The sequence below is a fragment of the Pristiophorus japonicus genome, chromosome 11, assembly GCF_044704955.1.
Source record: "Pristiophorus japonicus isolate sPriJap1 chromosome 11, sPriJap1.hap1, whole genome shotgun sequence".
NCBI classification, from domain to species: Eukaryota; Metazoa; Chordata; class Chondrichthyes; family Pristiophoridae; genus Pristiophorus; species Pristiophorus japonicus.
Genome location: NC_091987.1, coordinates 209,352,162 through 209,376,802, shown reverse-complemented (window position 1 = coordinate 209,376,802; position 24,641 = coordinate 209,352,162). Strand labels below are relative to the sequence as shown.

The window sequence follows — 24,641 nt, the reverse complement described above, 5'->3', positions numbered from 1 at the left end:
GCATTTCTGGGTGGGATACAATAGGCTCGCTCTTATCTTTAGCCCCCAACCTCTTTCTGTGCGGCATTTTGTAGTTACCATTATGATCATTGCTCCTCTCTACTTATCTTACTTGGTTCTACCAAGCTTCCAGAATGCCAACCTGCACATTTTTCCTCCTCCCTACAGTCTCGCTGTGTGGAACTGAAGACTCTTCAACTGGTTTTCTGCTTCAGTTCATTCTGTCCAAGGACCTGAAAACTGTGGAACTCCTGCCTTCCTCAGTCTCCCCGTTCCTCCTTCACTGTTCAGTTTCTGAAAAAACCAAAGGCTGGTGTCAGCTAATCATTACCTCTTCATTTCTGTCCACTTCTGTGTCAGCCGTGGCTCAGTGGGCAGCACCCTCGCCTCCGAGTCAGGAGGTTGAGGGTTCAAGTCTCACTCCAGAGGCTTGCGTACAAAACCCCGAGGCTGACACACCCAGTGTAGTGCTGAGGGAGCACCGCGCTGCCGTCTTTCTGATGCAATATTAAACCGAGGCTCTCAGCTGCGTGCAAAACACCTTAAGGCGATGAAGAACATGGGAGTTATCCCCGGTGTCCTGGCCAATATTTATCCCTCAATCAACATCACTAAACCAGATTATCTCGTCATTGTCACATTGCTGTTTGTGGGAGCTTGCTGTGTGCAAATTGGCTGCTGCGTTTCCCACATTGCAACAGTGACTATAATTCCAAACTATTTCATTGGCTGTAAAGCGCTTTGGGATGTCCTGAGGTTGTGAAAGTCGCTATAGAAATATAAGTCTTTTTCTTTCTTGCTGTTTTCAATCTTGGTGTTGTCCTGCACGACAGGTCTTCCCCGTACACCTAATCTTCTCCTGTGATTCACTAACCTTACAGCACACCATTTCTTACTGGGACCACTGGGGCATGGTCCTTGGTCATTTTACTTTGTCCATGAAGAAAGTCTACAAAGCAAGTCCCAGGAAAATCGGAAATACACAACAAAAGATATTCCACAGTAAAACTTCAGAGGGATTCAGAGTAACTTTGAAATTGGACGGTTAAATTGTTAAACACCTCCTTATTATGCGGCAGTATATTAATGATGTGGTAATTATCAGTGAGAGGACTTTGTGATGAAAATATTTTTCTTTCCCCAGGAATGCTTCATGTAGGATAGCACGGCTGTCCTCATTTATAAAAGACTAATCAATGCTGTTGGGAATGTATTGACGTCAGTGTTACAAGTGTGCCATAACCTTGCAAGTGGTAAAGCAACTGGATGTCCCATTCCCATGATGTTTCCCCAATGTCTCTACCACCATTGGCCGTGCCTTCAGCCCTCTGGGCCTTTAACTCTGGAATTCACCTCTCCATCTCTCTCTCCTCCTTTAAGACTCTCCTTCCGGAGATGAGGGTGATGACTTATGAGGAAAGGTTGAGTAGGTTGTGTCTCTACTCATTGAAATTCAGATGAATGAGAGGTGATCTTATTGAAACGTATAAGATTAAGAGGGGGCTCGACAAGGTGGATGCAGAGAGGATGTTTCCACTGATGGGGGAGACTAGAACTAGGGGGCATAATCTTAGAATAATGGGCCGCCCAATTAAAACTGAGATGAGGAGGAATTTCTTCTCTGAGGGTTGTGAATCTGTGGAATTCGCTGCCTCATAGAACTGTGGGAGCTGGGTCATTGAATAAATTTAAGACCGAGATAGACAGTTTCTTAACCGATAAGGGAATAAGGGGTTATGGGGAGTGGACGGAGAAGTGGACCTGAGTCCATGATCAGATCAGCCATGATCGTATTAAATGGCGGAACAGACTTGAGGGGTCATATGGCCTACTCCTGTTCCGATTTCTTATGTTCTTAAAACCTACCTCTTTGACCGAGCATTTGATCACGTGTCTTAATGTCTCCTTCTTTGGCTCGGTGTCAATTTCTGTCCAATTACGCTCCTGTGAAGCACCTTGGGACTTTTAAAAAATAGATTTAAGGTGCTGTATAAATGCAGGTTGTTGTTGTCACACTATGATGGGTGCCTGGGCTGTGTTCCCATGGAGTGGCGAGGCCGTGCAGCTGTCTGGAGCTCCTGCGCAGGCCGCTTGACAGCTTCACAAGGGAAAAACCGCGCAGGCGCGGAGATTTGAACGGGCCACGGAGCCCCTTAAAGGGGCTGTGCCCCCCCCCCCCAAAAAAAAATTAAAACGAGAGAGAACCCTGTGACTGGGTGCAGACTAAGGTGGTCAGCTGTTCTCGTGTTTCTGTTTTTCCTCACCAGTCAATATTTTCGCTACAAGAACGCAATCTCACAGGGTGAGTTGTGATGATCATTTTCTTTGTGAAAAGCTAAAAGTTTGGGAATAAGGCAGGTCTGGAGTATGTGCCAGTGCTGCAACAACACGGGAGTGATGTGATATAGCCAATGGGGGGTGTCAATGAGCAGAGGACTTCTTCATTCATTCTTGGGGTGCGGGTATCGCTGGCAAGGCCGGCATTTATTGCTCATCCTTAGTTGGCCTTGAACAACTGAGTGTCTCGCTAGAGGACCATTAAGAGTCAACCACATGGTTGTGGATCTGGAGTCACATATAGGCCAGACCGGGTAAGGGTGGCAGGTTTTCTTCCCTAAAGGCCAGATGTTTTTTTCTTACAACAATCCGGTAGTTTCATGATCCCTTTTACTGAGACCAGGATTTTATTTCCAGGTTTTTAAACTGAATTCAAATTCCCAAAGTGCCATGCAGGGATTTGAACTTGTGTTTTCTGGATTGTGTGCCCAGCAACATAATCGCTGCACGACCGTACCCAATGCGGCTATTGCTAAAGCAAAGGAAAATTCAGAAAAGTGCAGTACAGGTTGAACCTCCCTTATCCGGAACCCTCGGGACCTGGCCTGTTCTGGATAAGGGATTTTTCTGGACGAGGGGTGGTCACATTAAATTGGATGGTACAGGTACTGAGCAAGGGAATATCGGGCGCTGGCTGGCTCGGGGCTGATAGTGTGGCAGAGGAATCGGCGGGGTTGGGGGGGGGGGGGGCGGTGGATCGCGGGGTCAGGCCAGCGATTGCGGGAGTCGGCAGCGAGGAAGGACTTCAATTTGTTCATGTCGGAGTTCTGTGCATGCGCCACCCGGTGGCCAGGAATGGTTCTGGACGAGGGGTGGTTCCAGATAAGGGAGTTCTGGATAAGGGAGGTTCAACCTGTAAGACTGATAAATGATTTAGTTTAACTTGAAGTATAATGATAAATCCCGTCTTTGCTTCCACACAGGGAATTTCGGGTGATATTCATTGGCTAGTCTGTTTTTGAAATGTAAATATTTTTGCTGCCTTAAACATATTAGAGCCAGCAGAAGAAGCAAGCTGGTCCCCATTGTTTCTGAATGGTCGCTCTCAGTATTTGCTACATTTCTATTGATGGCACCAGAGACCTGTCATGTGTGGCAATGTGAAAGGGATGTTAAAGGGGCATTGTTTGCATAAGAACATAAGAATTAGGAACAGGAATGGGCCATAAGTCCCCTCGTACCTGCTCCGCCATTCAATAAGGTCATGGCTGATCTTCGACCTCAACTCCACTTTCCCGCCATATCCCTTGGTTCCGCTAGAGTCCAAAAATCTATTTAGCTCCGCCTTGAATATACTCAACGAGTACATTTGAAGGAGAATACAGAAGCTTCGAAATGCTGACAATGGGTAGAAAGTCAACAAAGTTCAACAGTGGTACAGACCGAATAATAAGCCATGGTATTTGTCCTGTTGTTTAAACAATCACGCTTTCTAAGCCACCTTCTCCCTCTAGAATTTAGAAGAATGAGAGGTGATCTTATTGCAACGTGTAAGATTCTGAGGGGGCTCGACAGGGTAAATGCAGAGAGGATGTTTCCCCTCGTGGAGGAATCTAGAACTAGGGGGCATAGTTTCAGAATAAGGGGTCGCTCATTTAAGACGGAGATGAGGAGGAATTTCTTCTCTCAGAGGGTGGTGAATCTTTCGCATTCTCTACCCCAGAGAGCTGTGGAGGCTGGGTCATTGAATATAATCAAGGCTGAGATAGACATATTCCTGAACGATAAGGGAGTCAAGGGTCAAGGGTTATGGAGAATAGGCAGGAAAGTGGAGTTGAGGCCAAGATCAGACCAGCCATGATCTTATTAAATGGCGGAGCAGGCTCGAGGGGCCAAATGGCCGACTCCTGCTCCTATTTCTTGTGTTCATTGTGAACCCATTCCTCAGCCTAAAAAAGGGAGGATCGCTGAACCTACTCCAAGCCTTTGCTGCTGTACTGCTGTCTGCTTGATCACCGATGTGCGACCCGCCATCAACGCAGGAAACTACCTGCCCTTCTGATTAATGTTGTGCCCGCCCCTTTTGTCTTCAGGTTGCCAACCCTGGATGGACGTGTTCGGCACATGACCTCCAATCGCCCCGCCCCCACACTCCTGCCATTGGTCCCCCGACATGTCCATCTCGCGGCCAGCCGCCATCCCATGGCCAATTGGAAGGCGAGCAAACTCTTTGTTACCTGACTTGATGTGTCTTGACCGTTGGTCAAACAGCCTTTCTCCCTTGCCGCATCTCCAATATTTAATGAACTAATAAACAAAAGTCTTCAAAGAAAATGGGGAAAAAAACACTTCATTTCTTTTGACGCCCCTCTGATTTTTCTCCAGGATTTAAAAAAAAACATTTATAGGAGCCATTCAGCCCCTCGAGCCTGCTCCGCCATTCAATAGGATCATGGCTGATCTTCGACCTCAACTCCACTTTCCCACCTGATCCCTATATCCCTTGATTCCATTAATATCCAAAAATCTATCGATCTCTGTCTTGAATATACTCAACGACTGAGTTAGAGAATTCCAAAAGATTCACCACCCTTTAAGTGAAGAAATTTCTCCTCAGCTCTGTCTTAAATGGCTGACCCCTTATTCTGAGACTGTGACTCCTGGTTCCTGATTCTCCAGCCGGGGGAAACATCCTCCCTGCATCTACCCTGTCAAGCCCTGTAAGTATTTTGCATGTTTCAATGAGATCACCTCCCATTCTTCTAAACTCTAGAGAATACAAGCCTAGTCTACTCAATCTCGCCTCATAGGGCAATCCCCTCCATCCCAGAAATCGGTCTGGTGAACCTTCGTTGCACTCCCTCAATGGGAAGTGTATCCTTCCCTCGGTAAGGAAACCAAAACTGTGCACGATACTCATAGCAGTTCCCTGGAGATCAATCTACAATTCCTGGAGACTCCAGGGCAAACCTGGAGGGTTGGCAACCCAAATTTTCCTGCCCCCCAACAAGGACTTTCCTTATAATACTGTGTACAGTTTTGGTTCCCAGATTTACGAAAGGATATACTTGCTTTGGAAGCAGTTCAGAGAAGGTTCACGCGATTGATTCCAGAGATGAGGGGGTTGACTTATGAGGAAAGGTAGAGTAGGTTGGGCCTCTACTCATTGGAATTTAGAAGATTGAGAGGTGATCTTATCGAAACGTATAGGATTATGAGGGGGCTTGACAAGGTGGATGCAGAGAATATGTTTCCACTGATGGGGGAGACTAGAACTAGGGGGCATAATCTTAGAATAAGGGGCCGTCCATTTAAAACTGAGATGAGGAGAAATTTCTTCTCTCAGACGGTTGTAAATCTGTGGAATTCGCTGCCTCAGGAAGCCGGGTCATTGAATAAATTTAAGACAGAGAGAGACAGTTTCTTAACCGCTAAGAAGATAAGGGGTTATGGGGAGTGGGCGGGGAAGTGGACCTGAGTCCATGATCGGATCAGTCATGATCGTACTAGATGGCCCACTCCTGCTCCTATTTCTTATGTTCTTATAAGAAAATTGTAAGCCCAAATCCATCACCTGCCTTACATTGGCACTCTATGCAGTTAACGGGCGGGGCAGCCTTATCACAGTCTTCCTCCAGCCCGCAGGCTCAACCTCACCAGCTCTACGTTCAGCAATGGCACAGTCAGTGAGACAAGAATCACATTGAACATTGGGAACTGCAGTGTGTCCCTGCTGTGAAAAGAATGGTTGGTATCTGTGCATTCGCTGGACAGCGGAGCCGATGTCAACCTTTCACCTTTTCCGAGGCATTGGCATTTCAAATTCCACTCCGGCTGCAGGCCAAAAGTGACAAGGGGGTGGTTTTGGCTGCAATGCATTCTCTCTAAAATTATGAGTATTGTGCCCGGTGTTATTGTAGATTTTTCAAGGCAGCTTTGACAGCGTGCCAGCGAGTAACAGTATCAGATCCCCACAGTTTTAACCAGCCGCTTTGATGAACAGATTACGTCTCCATGGCAACGCACGGCTCGGATATTGAAATGAATTTGAAGCAGAGCTTTTGATAAGTAGTAATTTGTAGACCTCCTGTCTCCTTATCGGCGGAATGTAGGGCCAAGGTTCCAGATTACTAAAGAACTCAACCGTGTATTTTTGTTGGGGTTTTTTTTTTACGGTCTCTGCAGAAAAATGACTTGTAAACTGAAATCGATGGAACGATAGGCTTGTAATTGGAAACTGTCCATGGAGCGTTTTCCTATCTGACTAATGAAAAAGATGGCGAGCTGATTAATTTTGATTAAAGCACGATGCACCTCTTTTGGGTATCGACCACAATAATGTTTGAAAAGAAAAAATAACAAAACGATCACTCTCTGTTTTGTTTCTTGTTTCTCCGCCTTTTATACCCACCCTGGTTTCTTTCCCTACCTGCTGCTGCACAGGGTTAGGGTTGCGTTTGCTTCCCAACTGAAAGCAACCAGACAGGTTCTCGGAGGGCGGAAGAGGGAGGGAGGGACCAGGAGGAAAGTTGCTGATGTAGGAGACCTCATCGAGGTGCACAAAATATTGAGGGGCCTGGACATAGTGGATAGTAAGGGTCTATTTGCATTGGTGGAGGGGGCTATTACGAGGGGACATAGTTTTGAGGTGGTTGGTGGAAGGTTTAGAGGGGATTTGAGGGGGGGCTTCTTTACGCAGAGGGTTGCGAGGATCTGGAACTCGCTGCCTGGAAGAGTGGTGGATGCAGAAACCCTCACCACTTTTAAGAGATGGTTGGATGGGCACTTAAAGTGCCGTAACCTGCAGGGTTACGGACCTAGAGCTGGTGATTGGGGTTAGACTGGATGAACCTTTGTTGGATGGCGCAGATATAATGGTAAGTACTGCAGGGAATAGAATATGGCCAGGGTGATCTCCTGGAGTAGTTTCAATCGCCTGGATGGGTCGGAGAGGAGTTTTCCCAGATTTTTTCTCCCTAAATTGTCCTGGGTTTTTATCTGGTTTTTGCCTCTCCCAGGAGATCACATGGCTCCGGTTGGGATGGAGTGTAGATGTTTTCAGTATAAGAGGTGTCGCAGTTGTGTGAGGTGGATTGGTTGGGCTGGGTGCTCTTTGCCTTTCCGTCATTGTTCATAGGTTTATATGTAACCTTCAGGGCTGCTGACCGAGGGCCGTGCGGCTCTTTGTCGGCCGGCGCGGACACAATGGCCGCCTTCTGCGCTGTAAATTTCTATGTTTCTATCTTCTGAGATATCGGGCTGCTTTCGGAAGTCCCAAAGGGATTTACAGATGTACGATAATGGCGGACAGGAAAAGACCCTCTGATCCATCCAGCCCGCCCCACATAACTGCGATGCCCTGTTTATCGCAATAGAAACACTCCCCACCCCCACCCGAAACCACGCGATCTCCTGGAAAAGGCGAAATAAATAAAACCCCAGGCCAATTAGTGGGGGCGGGGGGTGGGGGGGAGGGGGGAACAGAAAATCTAGAAAATTCATCTCAAACCTCCAATTCACACTAGATATCACCTCTTGGCGCTGGTCACAGAGATAAGAACATAAGAATTAGGAGCAAGAGCAGGCCATTCGGCCCCTCGAGTCTGCTCCGCCATTTAATGAGATCATGGCTGATCTTCAACCTCAAGTCCATTTTCCTGCACTATCCCCATAATCTCTTGATTCCCTTAATATCCAAAAACCTATCGACCTCTGTCTTGAATAAACTCAACGACTGAGTCTCCATAGCCCTCTGAGGTAGAGAATTCCAAAGATTCACCACCCTCTGAGTGAAGAAGTTTCTCCTCATCTCAGTCCTAAATGGCCGACCCCTTATTCTAGGACTGTGACCCCTGGTTCTAGACTCCTCAGCCAGGGGAAACATCCTCCCTGCATCTACCCTGTCAAGCCGTGTGCACTAGAACACCCAGTTCTCTTTCTTTTTCCACCGCCTTTAGTACTTTTCCCTAAAGGGTGTACGTCAATGTTCCCTTTAGTTTTTTGGGGGGTCCGCGACCACTTTAATGGTGCGATATTTTCCATTTAAAAGTCAGTACGCGGCCGCACAGATTAACGTAAACCTTGGTGTAGGGATGGCCAACATTCGCCCTGCCCACATGCATAACATGTGCAAGGATAGACCTTGGCATGCTCTATTCACAGCAGAGGCAGGAAGACAATGGAATTTGAGCCCTGCCCCACCCGGTTTTATGAACATTAAACGCATCACATGACTAACCTTGGAATGCCAGGCAGCCTCATGGTGATGTCACAGAAGGAAAGCGGCTCCCATGGCAGCAGAAATCAGGCACCCTCGTCATCATAAGAACACAAGAAATAGGAGCAGGAGTCGGCCACTTGGCCCCTCGAGCCTGCTCCGCCATTCAATAAGATCATGGCTGATCTGATCATGGACTCAGCTCCACTTCCCTGCCCTCTCCCCATAACCCTTTACTCCCTTATCGCACAAAAATTTGTCTATCTCCACCTTAAATATATTCAATGGCCCAGCCTCCACAGCTCTCTGGGGCAGAGAATTCCACAGATTTACAACCCTCTGAGAGAAGAAATTTCTCCTCATCTCAGTTTTAAATGGGCGGCCCCTTATTCTGAGACTCCTGCGCCCCAGTCACGTCACTCTGCGATCGGTCGCCGCTCCTTAGCCCCGACCTTGCCTCTGAGAAGACAGGGCACCTTTAACTCCCAGGCAAGACCGATTTGCTCAGCAATTATGGGTCTGTCACACTCGCAAAGCAAAACCAACAAATTGTCACGACTCCGCCGATGCTCTCCTGCTTGGTCTCCCACTTCACACCCTTCGTAAATCTGAGCTCATTCTAAATTCTGCTGCCCGTGTCCTAATTCACACCAAGTCCCGCTCACCCATCACCCCTGTGCTCGCTGACCTACATTGGCTCCTGGTCCGGCAACACCTCAATTTTAAGATTCTCATCCTTGTTTTCAAATCCCTCCATGGCCTCGCCCCTCCCTATCTCTGTAATCTCCTCCAGCCCCACAACCCCCCGAGATGTCTGCACTCCTCTAATTCTGCCCTCTTGAGCATCCCTGATTATAATCGCTCAACCATCGGTGGCCGTGCCTTCAGCTGCCTGGGCCCCAAGCTCTGGAATTCCTTGCCTTAATCTCTCCGCCTCTCAACCTCCCTCTCCTCCTCCTTAAAACCTATCTCTTCATCTCAGCTTTTGGTCACCTGTCCCAATTATCTTTTTATGTGGCTCAGTGTCAGCTTTTGTTTGATTATGCTCCTGCGAAACACCTTGGGATGTCTTGCTAGCTTATAGGCGCTAGATAAATGCAAGTTGTGGTTTATAAGGGGTCACTTTTTGCCGGCAATGGGGACCCTCGCGTGATGCTGGTCCATACGGACAAAACTGCTGATTGCGTGGGCCGTGGTTTCAATGGATGCATATCCTCAGTGGCCACTGTCCCTGTGAGCTTCCGATACCTGTCCGTGGCAGGCAAGGCATCGCCGTTGGAGCTGAATCAAAATACTGCGAATGCTGGAATCTGAAATAAAAACAGAGAATGCTGGACATCTCAACGGGTCAGGCAGCATCTGTGGAGAGAAAGACAGAGTTAATGTTTCAGGTCAGTGACCCTGTTCTGACGAAGGGTCACAGATCTGAAACGTTAACTCTGTTTCTTGCCACGGATGCTTCCTAACCTGCCAAGATTCCCAGCCTTTTCCGTTTTTGTCCCCTTTGGAACGTTGCAGTCAGAAAACGACACTGGCAAATGAAGGAGGCGGGATTTGTCTCCGACATCCGAAGCGCAGCCCTGTGCCGAAAGTTGGGCCTCCCAGTGGCTGGGTCGTGGGATGCTCCAGGCCTGGAGGTTTGATGAGAAAATCCCCGGGCCATTTCCCCTTCGAGGGCATTGGCCTGTCGGCATTGCCCCTACTGCCAAGGGCACCAGTTGCTGCTGGTGCTACCGACTGACCGGACTGTCTTTCCTCCACAGGCTCCCAGTGAATACGAGGCATCCCCAGAAACCCTGTACTACCGGATCCACAACCTGAACCGCCGGCAGCAGTACCTGCTGTGGGTGGCGGCAGTCACATCGGCCGGCCGTGGGAACGTCAGCCATAAAGTCACCGGCGAGCCAGCGGCAAAGGGTATGTCGGCAAACATTGGCGGCCTCCTCAGCACTGTTACTTCCTCTGCTTGCTTTCCCCCCTCCTTTTTTTTAGGTCACCCGTGCCATTACATTTGGGACACAGTATATCAGTAATGTGAGACATGACGTGTGGCTCGGGAGGAATGCGTGACTGTGAACCTATGGTACCCCCAAGCTCCCCACCACTGGGGGTTTTCCTCACCTCCTGTCAGTGTCTGTTGTAGACTCATTGATAGATATTGATCGCTGCGATTGGTCAACAAACTCCATTACCGTTGTATCATGTGGCTACCGGGATGGTAGAAGGCAAACAAGATGAAGCTTGGATAAAAACAGAAAATGCTTGAAATCTCAGCAGCTCAGGCAGCATCTGCGGAGAGAATGTTCTGACGAAGGGTACAGTTTTGGTCTCCTAATCTGAGGAAGGACATTCTTGCTATTGAGGGAGTGCAGCGAAGGTTCACCAGACTGATTCCCGGGATGACAGGACTGACATATGAAGAAAGATTGGATCGACTAGGCTTATATTCACTGGAGTTTAGAAGGATGAGAGGGGATCTCATAGAAACATATAAAATTCTGACGGGATTGGACAGGTTAGATGCAGGAAGAATGTTCCCGATGTTGGGGCAGTACAGAACCAGGGGTCACAGACTAGGGATAAGGGGTAAACCATTTAGGACTGAGATGAGGAGAAACTTCTTCACTCAGAGAATTGTGAACCTGTGGAATTCTCTACCACAGAAAGTTGTTGAGGCCAGTTCGTTAGATATATTCAAAAGGGGGTTAGATGTGGCCCTTACGGCTAAAGGGATCAAGGGGTATGGAGAGAAAGCAGGAATGGGGTACTGAGGTGCATGATAAGCCATGATCATATTGAATGGTGGTGCAGGCTCGAAGGGCCGAATGGCCGGCTCCTGCACCTATTTTCAATGTTTCTATGTTTCTATAGACCTGAAACATTAACTCTGTTTCTCTCCACAGATGCTGCCTGACCCGCTGAGATTTCTAGCATTTTCTGTTTTTATTCCAGACTCCTAGCAGTATTTTGCTTTTGGATTGGAAATCTCGGCAGGTTAGGAAGCATCTGTGGAGAGAAACAGAGTTAACGTTTCAGGTCTAGCAATCCCTACATCCCTATCCTGCAGTATCCCCATGGGCTGGTTATCTGTTCCCTGGCCACAAGGTGACATGTCAGGGCCTGTTCTGTGACATGTCGGAGGGAGCGGGCAAAGATGAGAACATAACACTTCCCAAAAGGAGGGACATGTCCTCTCCCCATTCCGCATATGTTTGCGCCGATGCATGATGACATCACCCAGGTCAGACACTCGACATTTTGTGAATCACAGATGTAACGGTGTGTCCTGTCATTCAAGGTGTGACACCTCCCAAGTTGTACTAACATGCCCAACCATCATGACCCTGGTCATGGTCGAAATCCAATCATTCTGCCAATCTAGGATACACCAACCCTTCGCTAGCCTCTGTATTTTCTGTCTCCCCCGCCCCCTGCCTATCCAGCCCCTGCTCACAGGAAAACAAGAGCCCCCTGTCCTCCACAGGCCAGCATAGCTCTAGTTGCTGACCATAGGGAGATGCTTCCTCCGTCTATTGGATGGATATCAATCTAAGCACATGATATTCAGCCTCTGCTTAGCACAGAGGGCATAATCAAGAATTTGGGCCATTTCCACACACAACTCAACCCACTACTGCCCAAAGACGACTCATGTCCTTTGCTAAAGAGAGGGCTAACCAACAAAACCAGAGCACCAGGCGTGAAGTGCCGTTACTAACCAACGTACTGGATGATGGTTTCATTCCGAAAGAACTCCCCAGCAACCCAGCCAGCTGACCACCTCTGGCTCACCGACAAATGCTTCAAGGTGAAGTGTCGCCCAAGGCCGTTCAAACCGTGACACCGGGTGTTATTTCCACGCAGCAGCATGCAAAGGGTTAACAGCGAGCCAACCTGAGTTATTTTCTTTTGGAGCAGGAAAAGTCTGAAAGCACTTCACCAGAAGGTATCTGCACCTCCAATGTTAACTTGGCTGCTTTATCTGCGGCATTTTGGCTTGCACCTCCTTTTTTTGGGGAGACAACGATGAAAAGATACCCAGATAAATGCAGTAAAAGCTGTGTTCATTTTTCTCTCTATCTCCTCTTCTCTCATTGTAATCTTGTATTTAATACGTTGGTCTTTTGATATGTTTTTTTTTCAATATCTCATCTCGCGTGCAATCAGCCGAACTTATGCAGAATGCATTGTCAGTTTGTGCACAGCACGGGGTTATTAACCCAGCAGATCAAGCTCTCTATCTGGTAAATGATAACACCGTAAGTAATGGTCCTAATTCCCCCCTTTCTGCCTCTCGAGCCTGGTGCTTCATTAAGAGGAGTTGCTGCAGCAACTTGTTAGTTGGTGGCTCGGCAGTAATAGGGATTCCATTCCCCTTTTGAAGCCTGGCTTCAGTCGAGCTGTCCCCGGAGTGTGGGGCCGGGTAAAAGATTTCACTCGACAATAACTGTTTGCGAACAGACTTGTTCTGCTCCCCCTTCGCACGTCAGTGAAGTGGCTGTTAATTGGCAAGAGTCTACCGTTTGTATCGGGGGAGATGAAAGGGCTGTGTCTGAGAACAACATCGTTTAAGAATTAGTCGTGCGTGCTGGAGGTTCGACACCAGACAGGACAAAGCAGCCCGCTTGATTGGCACCCCGGGTATCCACCACCTTCAACACTCACTCCCTCCACCACCGGCGCACCGTGGCTGCAGTGTGCACCGTCTACAAGGTGCACTGCAGCAACTCACCAAGGCTTCTTCGGCAGCACCTCCCAAACCCGCGACCTCTATCGCCCTAAAAGACAAGGGCAACAGGCGCGTGGGAGTAACATCACCTCCAAGTTTGCCTCCAAGTCACACACCATCCTAACTTGGAAATATATCGCTGTTCCTTCATCGTCGCTGGGTCAAAATACTGGAACTCCCTCCCGAACAGCACTGTGGGAGCACCTTCACCACACGGGACTGCAGCGGTTCAAGAAGGCGGCTCACCACCACCTTCTCAAGGGGCAATTAGGGATGGGCAATAAATGCTGGGCTCGGAGGGGAATTTCCCAGATTGTTTTCCCTGAATTGGCCTAGGGTTTTTAAAAGTAATGCATTAAAAGCTATAATTTGGCATCAACATCATCATCATAGGCATTCCCTCAGAATCGAGGAAGACTTGCTTCCACTCTTAAAATTAGTCCTTAGGTGGCTGAACAGTCCAATACGAGAGCTACAGTCCCTGTCACAGGTGGGACAGATAGTCGTTGAGGGTAAGGGAGGAATGCATTATATACTGTAATATATACTATCCGTATATACTGCACACTATATGCCACACTGTACATTATGCTATGTTGTACTATATATTGTGTACGATATGCTGGGAACCGTATACACTGCAGTATGCACTGTATAGTGTAATAGACATAGTGCCCTAGGTATTGTGAACTATGTACTGCACTAACTATTGTGGTGCACACTGTAGGGTTGATTATCTAAAGCGTCCATGTTTTGAATTACAGCTCCAGCAAAGATTATTGCATTCGGAGGAACAGTGACCACTCCTTGGATGAGAGACATGTTGCTACCGTGTAGAGCTGTGGGTGAGCCGGGACCTACCATCAAGTGGACAAAAGACAGGTAAAGCTTACTCACTGCATGGCAACAGCCTTTTATCGGAGAATCCTCGCCTCCTGGTCTTTAGAGAGCTGCCAGACCCATCCCATCAGTCACAACGGTTCAAGGATGGTGCGTTGGGATCTGCAGCTAAAATCTTTCAGGATTTTTTTATTTGTTCCTGGGATGTGGGCATCGCTGGCAAGGCCGGCATTTATTGCCCGTCCCTAATTGCCCTCGAGAAAGTGGTGGTGAGCAGCCAGTGTCAGCTGTGGCTCAGTGGGTAGCACAGTCGCCTCTGAGTCAGAAGGTTGTGGGTTCAAGTCCCACTCCAGAGGCTTGAGCACAAAAATGCTCGGCTGACACTCCAGTGCAGTGCTGGCAGAGTGCTGCACTGTCGGAGATGCCGTCTTTCGGATGAGACGTTAAACCAAGGTCCCATCTGCCCTCTCACGTGGGTGTAAAAGATCCCATGGCATTATTTGGTGAAGAGCAGGGGTGTTATCCCTGGTGTCCTGGCCCATATCCCTTAATCAACATAACAAAAAACATTACCTGGTCATTATCACATTGCTGTTTGTGGGAGCTTGCTGTGCACAAATTGGCTGCCGCGTTTCCTACATTACAATAGTGACTACATCCCAAAAGTACTTCATTGGTTGTAAAGCGCTTTGAGACGTCCGGTAGTCGTGAAAGGTGCTATACAAATCCAAGTCTTTTTTCTTGAACTGCTGCAGTCCCGTGTGGTGAAGGTGCTCCCACAGTGCTGTTAGGGAGGGAATTGCAGGATTTTGACCCAGTGACGATGAAGGAACGGCCGATATATTTCCAAGTCAGGATGGTGCGTGACTTGGAGGGGAACGCGGAGGTGGTGGTGTTCCCATGCGCCTGCTGCCCTGCTCCTTCGAGCTGCTCGAGGTCCTCCCGGGAAAGTTTGGATTGCACTGCTCCCCTTCGGGAGGTTTGGCAGGATCCCGAGCCAGAAGGAGCTTTGGGAGCCTGTTCAGTGAGACAGCTCGTTTTGGGAAGGAGGCAATGCTCACAAGACACTCGGTCCCTCCGAACGACACTATCTTATTGACCAGCCATGCAAACAACATTGACAGTTGCCATGGAGATGTTTGCTGCTCCGATGTTGAATGATATTCAACGAGTAAAAAAGGATGGAGGAAGTTATTATTTGGCAGACTGCATTGCTATCGTGTTCTTTGTTATTACAATGTTAGGACAGCAATGGAGTCTGACAAATAATGACTCCCCCAATCAACCAGAAACCACAACCTTGAAATTATTCTTTGTGATATTAATCCCAAAATTTTTAACGTGTTTATGATAGACCTCACTCTACTATTTGAATGGAGGCATTATTGTAAATGATTTAACAATAGGGAGTGGAACAGAGGGAATATAAGTGTTAAGAAAATTCAAACAACATTAACTCTGAGCTTTCCAATGAAGACTTTATAGAGTTGTCATATATTGGACCTGTTGCTACTGCATTAACGTGATGATACAATGCAACGTAGCAGTTCAGAGCTTGCATTTGCAATGCTCCCAGATTGCTGAGGTCCTGATCACAACCATGACATTGTGGCAGATGTTGAACAGTGGCCAAAGACGTCCTCCAGGCAGAAAACATAGACCGAGACTGAGAGCGAGAGAATCAGTTATCCTTGGGGTGTTCCCACATATCCCCAAAGGGCTAGTTTCAGAGTAGCATTTGCAGAATGTGATCAGAGGCATGCAGGCCCAGTCACCTTCGACAAATCGGGTCGTCAACCCTCCAGGATCGGCCGGGAGTCTCCAGGAACTGAAGAGGAATCTGCAGGACACTGCTGTGACCAACCAGGGAGAAAACTCATCGGGGCGTCACAAACAATCATGGTTTTCTTTTTTATTTTCTTCGAACTCTTTCATTGTTCGTTGTAAAAAAAAAAATATTGGAGATGCGGGGGGGTGGGGGGAGAAAAGGCTGAGAGTCAAGAATCATCCAATGGGCTAACGAAGAGTCTCTTCATTTCCCAATTGGCCGTGGGGAAGGCGGGGCACCACGAGGACGGACATGTCGGGCGACCAATAGCGGGAGCGCAGAGGTAGGGCTGTTGGAGGCAACCGTAACATCTTCGCCACATCGTCCGTCTCCGCCCTTGCCTCAGCTCATCCGCTGCTGAAACCCTCAGCCATGCCTTTGTTACCTCCAGACTTGACTATTCCAACGCACTCCTGGCTTGCCTCCCACATTCTACCCTGCGTAAACTTGCGGTGATCCAAATCTCAGCTGCCCCGTGTCCTAACTCGCACCAAGTCCCGCTCACCCATTACCCCTGTGCTCGCTGACCTACATTGGCTTCCGGTTAAGCAACACCTCGATTTCAAAATTCTCATCCTTATTTTCAGATCCCTCCATGGCCTCGCCCCCTCCCTATTTCTGTAATCTCCTCCAGCCCCACAACGCCCCCCCCCCCCCACCACCCCCGAGATGTCTGCGCTCCTCTAATTCTGCCCTCTTGAGCATCCGTGTTTATAATCGCTCAACCATCGGTGGCCGTGCCTTCTGTTGCCTCGGCCCCAAGCTCTGGAACTCCCTCCCTAAACCTCTCCGCCTCTCTACCTCTCTTTCCTCCTTCAAGACCCTCCTTAAAACCTAGCTCTTTGACCAAGACCTGCAATAATTTCTCTTTATGCGACTCGGTGTCAAATCTTTTGTCTCAACACTCCTGTGAAGGGCCTCAGGACGTTTCACTACGTTAAAGGCGATATATAAATTCAAGTTGTTGCAGTTATCATGTGATGAAACCTCCAGGAATCTGTCGAACCAGAGTTGGCAACTCTAGCTTCAGCGTAGGAGTGAAACAAAAATTAAAAAGAAGAAATACAAACTGCACAACAGAGCATAATCTGTACTCTAGAAAAGCTCCTAAGGACATGTCGCTACAGACGATTAAAGAATTGTGGCACTGTAATGAGAAATCTTAATTAGAAAGAAACACATTGGAACTGTAATAACATCTTGTGTGGTGATTAACAGTGGGGCTGTGTGTGTTGCAGTGAGGACTCTGCTATCCCGGTGCAAGTTGATGGCCACAGAATGATCTTCAACAACGGGACATTGTTTCTTCGCTCAGTCAGGGCGGAGGATTCTGGGTATTATACCTGTACCGCCACAAACACCTGGGGCTTTGACACAATCATCGTCAACCTCCTTGTGCAAGGTAGGAGTGGGCTTGCCTGTGACCTCGCATTTCGTTGCTCTGTGGCCCTGTGCGCATTTTCTCCTGCCATCCCTTTGTCTCGCTACTGGTGGAAAGGGCCTCCAGGCAGCTGAGCCCCTTGCTCCCTGGAAATCCCTCGCTAAACCTCTCCCCTTCTCTCTTCCCAAAACCCATCTCCCTTGACCAAGCTTCAAGTCGCCCCTCGTAACCTCTTCCCTCACCATCCCTCTTATCCATGTCTGTTTATTTCTCCCTCCCTCACCTGGAAAGCACCATGGGACATGTCTGCATTGAAGGAGCCAAATTGCTGTTATTCTCTCTGGGAGTTCACAGCTTGTTATCAGAGACTCCATGATGGCCGTCGCTTCATCCATCACATTAAGAATAACAGATAACCCATCGTGTAATACAAGGCTTGAGCGATCGATCTCCCCAAGCAAAACTCAATTATTTGTCATTTGAACCTTGGTAATGTATGACACCTTAGGACAATCTCCTCTTCCATCCAAGACATCTTTTATCATTACAGCTTGTCCGATTTTTTTTGTTTTAAAATATTTTTTCCCCCATTCCCCCCCCCCTCAATGCTCACCCCCCAATGCTCACCCCTTGCTGGGAATGGTTCCACAGATGTAGGCTACTTCCAGGTGCTCCACCCTAGTCGTTGTTCTTCATGTGTGCAACTACATGTTTGCAGGCTGTGCAGTGCGGGCGTGGGGTGGGGGGGTGAGTGGGGGGGGGGGGGGGGCAGTGCGGGGCTTGACAAATGCCTGTTTGTCAAAAAAAGAGCAGTACCAATAGTTACATTGAGCATTTATTGAGCATCCTTAATTACCCTCGAGAAGGTGGTGGTGAGCCGCCTTCTTGAACCGCTGCAGTCCGTGTGGTGAAGGTGCTCCCACAGTGCTGTTGCGGAGGGAGTTCCAGGACAGTGAAGGAACAGCGATATACTTCCAAGTCAGGAAGGTGTGTGACTTGGAAGGGAACTACTGATTTAACTGCTGATTCTGGAGTATTTCATTGACGTTATTTTTTTTCTTTCCTAGTACCACCTGACCAACCTCGTCTGACAGTGTCTAGAACCTCAGCCTCTTCCATTACCGTGGCTTGGATTCCTGGTGACAATGGTGGCAGCTCCATCAGAGGTACGTGGAGCTATTAACCCCATACCATTCATTCCCCATCTGTGTTTTGAAACATCAACCCTTCGTATAGTGCTGCAACTACACCGGTATCCTTCATCTTAATGAGTGTCAGCTTGGCTCGGTTGGTAGCACTCTCAGCTCTGGACCATGCCACCATCCTGGTGAGGCCGTTAAACCCAGGCCCTGGCAGTGCCTTGGTCGTTCAGACAGATATCAAAGATTCTAATCCAAAAACAAAAGCGTGTGGCGTTCTCCCAGTGTCCTGGTCAACATTCCTGCTGGATCATCTAGTCTTTCATTACATTGCTGTTTGTGGGATCTTGCTCCATACAAAATGGCTGTCACATTTGCCTATGTGATAGCGGTCATTGCACTGCAAAGTAACTCCTTGTGTGTCAAGTATTTAGAGACGTTGCCAAGAAACAGGATAAAGGCGTGGCCAGGTAATTGCTTCTTCGACTTGGTGCCTGTTGGAGAGTGCCAGAGAAAGGACGAGTAATTATGGTGCAGGCTGGGAGTGTATTCCTTTGTAATGCTTCAATCGGATTTTATTTCACCCCCTGCAATGAATTTGCTTCAAGGGTTCTTTGCTTAAGAATTCATAGCAACACATTGCTATTTGCAACTAGTTGGTTTATTAGCAAAGGTTGAACAATCGCACTACACATTACCAGTTCATCCAGCAGGCTCACAACCAAATGCCTCATCGTGGATCCCCTGAACCCAACTGGCTGGGGTTTTATTGAGTCTTGTGAACATCACATGACTGGCTAAGCCGTTCCCAACTCAACAGCTCTACAACTATTTTAAGTTGTATCAGTAATCAAGTGCCCCCTGATTAAAGGGGGGGGGACACACTCCAAAAATGTTTTCAGGTGCCCCCATGTTTTTTTGATTTCTTGGGGAGTTGGGGGGGGGGTTTTGAGGGCACCAAAACACAAATTATATAAGTGCCCCCTGGCTAAAAGCGAGGGTGGGGGGGGGGGGGTGCACTGAAATCGGCAAATTAAGACAAATTAAACTTTAGACATTAAGGATCAAATTAAAGTTTGGTTGCCGGGGGGGGTGATGATGCACTCCAGTCCCTCCGGCGCCCACCTCTCGCAAAAGGCCGCGAGCGTACCGGTGGACACCATGTGCTCCATCTTCAGGGACACCCTGGCCCGGATGTGAGCATCCTCACAGGTACACACATTGCACCAATTGTTGCTTGGGTTCAATTCACTCGGTGCCAGCAGCCCAGTGACAATGATCACGTGTGAGCCCAATGCAGTCAACCCCATTTCCCTCCTTTCAGCCCCAACTTCTGGCCGCTCTACGCTGCCACCTGGTGGTAGGCGGCAGTAGGACCAGGGTGGTGATGATATTAGCTTTGCTGTTTGCAAATGGAGAACGGGGCCTCCTCTCCCACCAGTGCAACATTCCAGAGCCTCACCTTCTAAAAGCCTCGGTCTTGGCCGAGGTCTCCAAGCATTTTACGTTCTCCTCTTCAGGGCTCTCCCTTTAAATTCCCATCCATCTCTTTGGACACTGCAGTGGTAGTCTCCCTCCCTGCCTGGCCAATGGCCAATGACCCCCCCCTCCTCCCGACCCAGCGAGATGGAAGGGATGAAGGAAGTCCCACCCCACCGCTTACCCTGTCGCAAGCAGGAAAATCTAGCCCTTCGTGGCTTTGACGGAATTCCTCGGTTCATTGAGATTTGTTTTTAGTTTTGCTAAATACACATTGTTCACAAGAGTGGAGATGGTAAACTTGTGGGAACTGTACGCTATTATAGAACAGCTTGCCTTGTAAACAATTACAGAAGGAAATGAGGTGTTTTATTGAGGAAAAGACCCTTAGGGGGAGAAATTGGGGGTCATTTGCATCTCTTGTTAGTGCCCCCAGGGGGCGCCAATAGGGCACAAATGACCGTGCGCTGTGCCGCTAACGACGCTCGCTAAATTCGGCGGGTGTTCAGCGGCGGTGCTACGGCAATGCGCTCCAATCTCCTACGCCCAGCGATCATGCCGTTAGCGCCCCGGACCCTAAGTTGCATTTCGGCCCCTGAAGCTGCACCAGGGCGATGACAGCGACAGTTTCGGGGGGGCCCGTAGCGGCCGGCCACTACCCCGGGGCGACCTGTAAAGAGGAGGTGGCCGGCTGCTCCTGAAAAAAAACCAAAAATCTCCCGGTTTGCTTCCCGCTCCGGTGGGGCTTTGGTTCGCAGGGGTCGGTGCCGCGATCGCTCAGCCCGGCGCCCTGCTGATCGCGCAGCGCCCCCCCCGCGCCCCGGTGGTCCAGGTAGCTGGCGTCACCCAAATGCAGCATGGGCCCTTCCCTTTAATTTAGGGAAGAGCCCCTCGTAGGCCGAGCCGTACGCCCCACTCTGCTCCCGCCCCAGGAAGGAAGTGGAACACTTGATTTAGCGCCACTCCTCCTTTCGGCCACGGGAACCCCAATTTATTGCAAGGGGGGCGAGACTTCTACGCCTGAACGCAAAGTGGCCCAAATGGGGCGGCAACCCAATTTCTTGGTCTTCAAACCAACCAGGCCTGTTTGCTGGATCAATGTTGCCTGCCCATTTTCTCCTACCTCATCCCTCCAATCCTCTCTCTTTAAACACCTGTCCAGTTGTCCCTTGAATCCACCTTTACCGTCCGATTCCATGACCTTTCCTGATATCCACACATCTATCATCTTTGTGTTTGAAGGAACACAATTTGGCCTGACTTCCCTTGCAACTCATGCCCCCTGCGACCTGAACTCTTTGCCACAGTGAATGTTCAGCAATGCCCAATCCCCTTCGTAATCTTGAAAACGTCAGGAAGTGTTACCACCGTCATGATTCATCATCCCATTGCCACACCGAAACCCGGGTGGATGCAGACAGGCTGTCGGACAATCGGTGTTGTCCTCTTGCTTATTATAATTCCTGTTCCACTTAGCAATTGCAATTCTAAATAGATGAAGAATTATTCTGGGACGTCGCGATCTGTGCCGATACAATCTTGAACAAAATGGTCTTATTGGTTCTAATCTTGTGGCTGGGAAATCTTCCGACCCAGTCGCTGGCAAGAATGTTGCTGGGAAGGTGATTTTCATGTGTCATGAGCTCATGGCGGTCTCTCGGGGTGCCTGGTGTCGCCCCCGTGTGCTGTCCAGGCTTCACTCAGAGGATGTGTGTCAAGCTCTTAAAGGAGAAGTCCTTGCAAATCCTTCAAAAAGAAAAGGGTAGAGATGCGTTTTCTAACGCCACGCGTTGCCGCCGGAGAGGGACGGATAACGGGCGGCTAAGTCCTCGCCATCGGCGGTGACCGGGTTTCCTCGGCTCACGGTAGATTTAGTTGGCCGGTGGGGGGCGGAAGGGGGGGGCGGCGCCAAGACGTACTGCTGCGCGCTCGGCCGCCACCCACGTGGTGACATCATCGAGCGTGCAACGCCCCCCCCCCTTGCCGCCGCGGCTGCGAAATTCGGTGAGTGCGGTGGCCTTACCGGCAGGCGTCCGTACAGCCTGGTAAAGGTGGCGGGACATCGGGGGATCCCGGGGCGGGAACGTCCAGGGAGCAAGGTAAGTGGTTATGGGGGGGTGGGGGGGGGGGTGGTATTAATGGGACCGGTGGGGAAGTATGGGTGAGGGAAAGTGTCGGAAACATTTTATTTATTTATTTTTTTAAACTCTCATGCCGGCAGCCGACTGTGGGGAAATTCGGTCGGCCTCCTGAGCTCCCGCCCCGTCGGCCTCCCGAGAGTGAGTGTACAACGCCATTTTTAGCACTGCTCTCTCATCTTTGGGCGGCAAAACTGAATTTTGCACAGTTTGAGGCGGCACTTACCGCCCGGCGTTAAAATCAGCACTCAGCCGGTGTCACCACCTCAAACACGGCGGGACCGAATTTCGACCCCAAAGACTTGCATTTATATAGCGCCTTTCATGACCACTGGGTGACCCAAAGCGCTTCACAGCCAATGAAGTACCTTTTAGAGCGTAGTCACTGTTGTAATGTGGGAAACCCAGCAGCCAGTTTGCGCACAGCAAGCTCCCACAAACAGCAATGTGCTAATGAGCAGATAATCTGTTTTAGTGATGTTGCTTCAAGAGAACAAGGAACATCAGATAGAAACATAGAAACATAGAAAATAGGTGCAGGAGTAGGCCATTCGGCCCTTCGAGCCTGCACCGCCATTCAATGAGTTCATGGCTGAACATGCAACTTCAGTACCCCATTCCTGCTTTCTCGCCATACCCCTTGATCCCCCTAGTAGTAAGGACTACATCTAACTCCTTTTTGAGATGTGGGGAGAAAGGTGGAGTTTTATAAAATCTTTCAGCGGATAGATCGCTAGTTCTTTCTATTCTCTGTGATGTGAAACCTGTTAACCTTTTACATGAAACATAAGAAATAGGAGCAGGAGTCGGCCATTTGGCCCCTCGAGCATGCTCCGCCATTCAATAAGATCATGGCTGATCTGATCATGGACTCAGCTCCACTTCCCCGCCCGCTCCCCATAACCCTTTACTCCTTTATCGTTCAAAATTCTAAATAGTGATTTTAGATCATTTCTGCCCTTTTTAAACTTAAATATTTCAACTAATTTACCTTTGGTGAGTTCTGAGCACCTCATTGGTCCTGATATATGGGTAAGTTTGGTTACAGGCCCAGCAACATGGATGGAAGGCCTATCCTTCAAATTTCCTTTGGTGACTGGAGCGATCTTGTGGTGGCCAGCATCTTTCAAATGTGTTTGAAGAGTGACAAAGCATCAGAACATCAGATTATTTCAGACTAATTATGAAGCAAATTTATTGAACAATGAAATAAACTGCAGTAATTGCAGAACCAGGGGACATAATCTAAGGATAAGGGGTAAACCATTTAGGACTGAGATGAGGAGAAACTTCTTCACTCAGAGAGTTGTTAACCTGTGGAATTCCCAACCACAGAGAGTTGTTGATGCCAGTTCATTGCATATATTCAAGATATGGCCCTTACGGCTAAAGGTATCAAGCGGTATGGAGAGAAAGCAGGAAAGGGGTACTGAGGTGAATGAACAGCCATGATCTTATTGAATGGTGGTGCAGGCTCGATGGGCCGAATGGCCTGCTCCTGCACTTATTTTCTATATTTCTATGTTTCTATGATACACTTATGTTTACAGGAGGTATTACATGTTTGGATTCTCTATGCTAAACTTCTATTTTAGAAATAACCTTTATATCCGCAGCTATTCTTTTGGTTGTTTTATTTGTTCCTGGGATGTGGGCATCACTGGCAAGCCCTTCCCTAATTGCCCCTGAGAAGGTGATGGTGAGCCGCCTTCTTGAACCGCTGCAGTCCGTGTGGTGAAGGTGCTCCCACAGTGCCGTTAGGGAGGGAGTTCCAGGATTTTGACCCAGCGATGATGAAGGAACGACCGATATATTTCCAAGTCAGGATGGTGTGTGACTTGGAGGGGAATGTGGAGGTGGTGGTGTTCCCATGCGCCTGCTGCCCTTGTCCTTCTAGGTTGGAGAGCTCGCAGGTTTGGGAGGTGCTGCCGAAGAAGCCTTGGCGAGTTGCTGCAGTGCATCTTGTAGACGGTACACACTGCAGCCACGGTGCGCCGGTGGTGGAGGGAGTGAATGTTGAAGGTGGTGGATTGGCTGCCAATCAAGTGGGCTGCTTTGTCCTGGATGGTGTCGAGCTTCTTGAGTGTTGTTGGAGCTGCACTCATCCAGGCAAGTGGGGAGTGTTCCGTCACACTCCTGACTTGTGCCTTGTAGATGGTGGAAAGGCTTTGGGGAGTCAGGAGGTGAGACACTCGCCGCAGAATACCCAGCCTCTGACCTGCTCTTGTTGCCACAGTATTTGTGTGGCTGGTCCAGTTATGTTTGTGATCAATGGTGACCCCCCAGGACGTTGATGGTGGGGATTCCGCGATGGTAATGCCATTTGAATATCAAGGACAGGTGGTTAGACTCTCGCTTGTTGGAGATGGTCATTGCCTGGCACTTGTGTAGCACGAATGTTACTTGCCACTTAACAGCCCAAGCCTGAATGTCGTCCAGGTCTTTTCAACAGTTCGGCCGAATGAAATACTTCCCAAACCGTTGATGGGGCTCCTTGGATTTGAATAACTGTCAGCCAAATGCAAAAGTAATTGCCAGTCATATACACAACTGAATAAATCAGAGTATATCTTTGTTTGAATGTGGTTTGGCTCCACCGTTCAAGCTCTCTGG

At 48.9% G+C, this 24,641-nt stretch overlaps 1 protein-coding gene across 1 annotated transcript in view; it reads left to right on the top strand.

Moving 5' to 3' along the window:
• dscaml1 (Down syndrome cell adhesion molecule like 1) overlaps positions 1-24,641 on the top strand; it is a 618,289-nt gene that overhangs the window by 519,243 nt on the left and 74,405 nt on the right. Inside the window, exons 20-23 of the mRNA XM_070893140.1 lie at positions 10,258-10,411; positions 13,988-14,105; positions 17,130-17,293; positions 18,340-18,438. Coding sequence (XP_070749241.1) covers positions 10,258-10,411; positions 13,988-14,105; positions 17,130-17,293; positions 18,340-18,438 — 535 coding nt within the window. The remainder of the gene's footprint in view (positions 1-10,257; positions 10,412-13,987; positions 14,106-17,129; positions 17,294-18,339; positions 18,439-24,641) is intronic.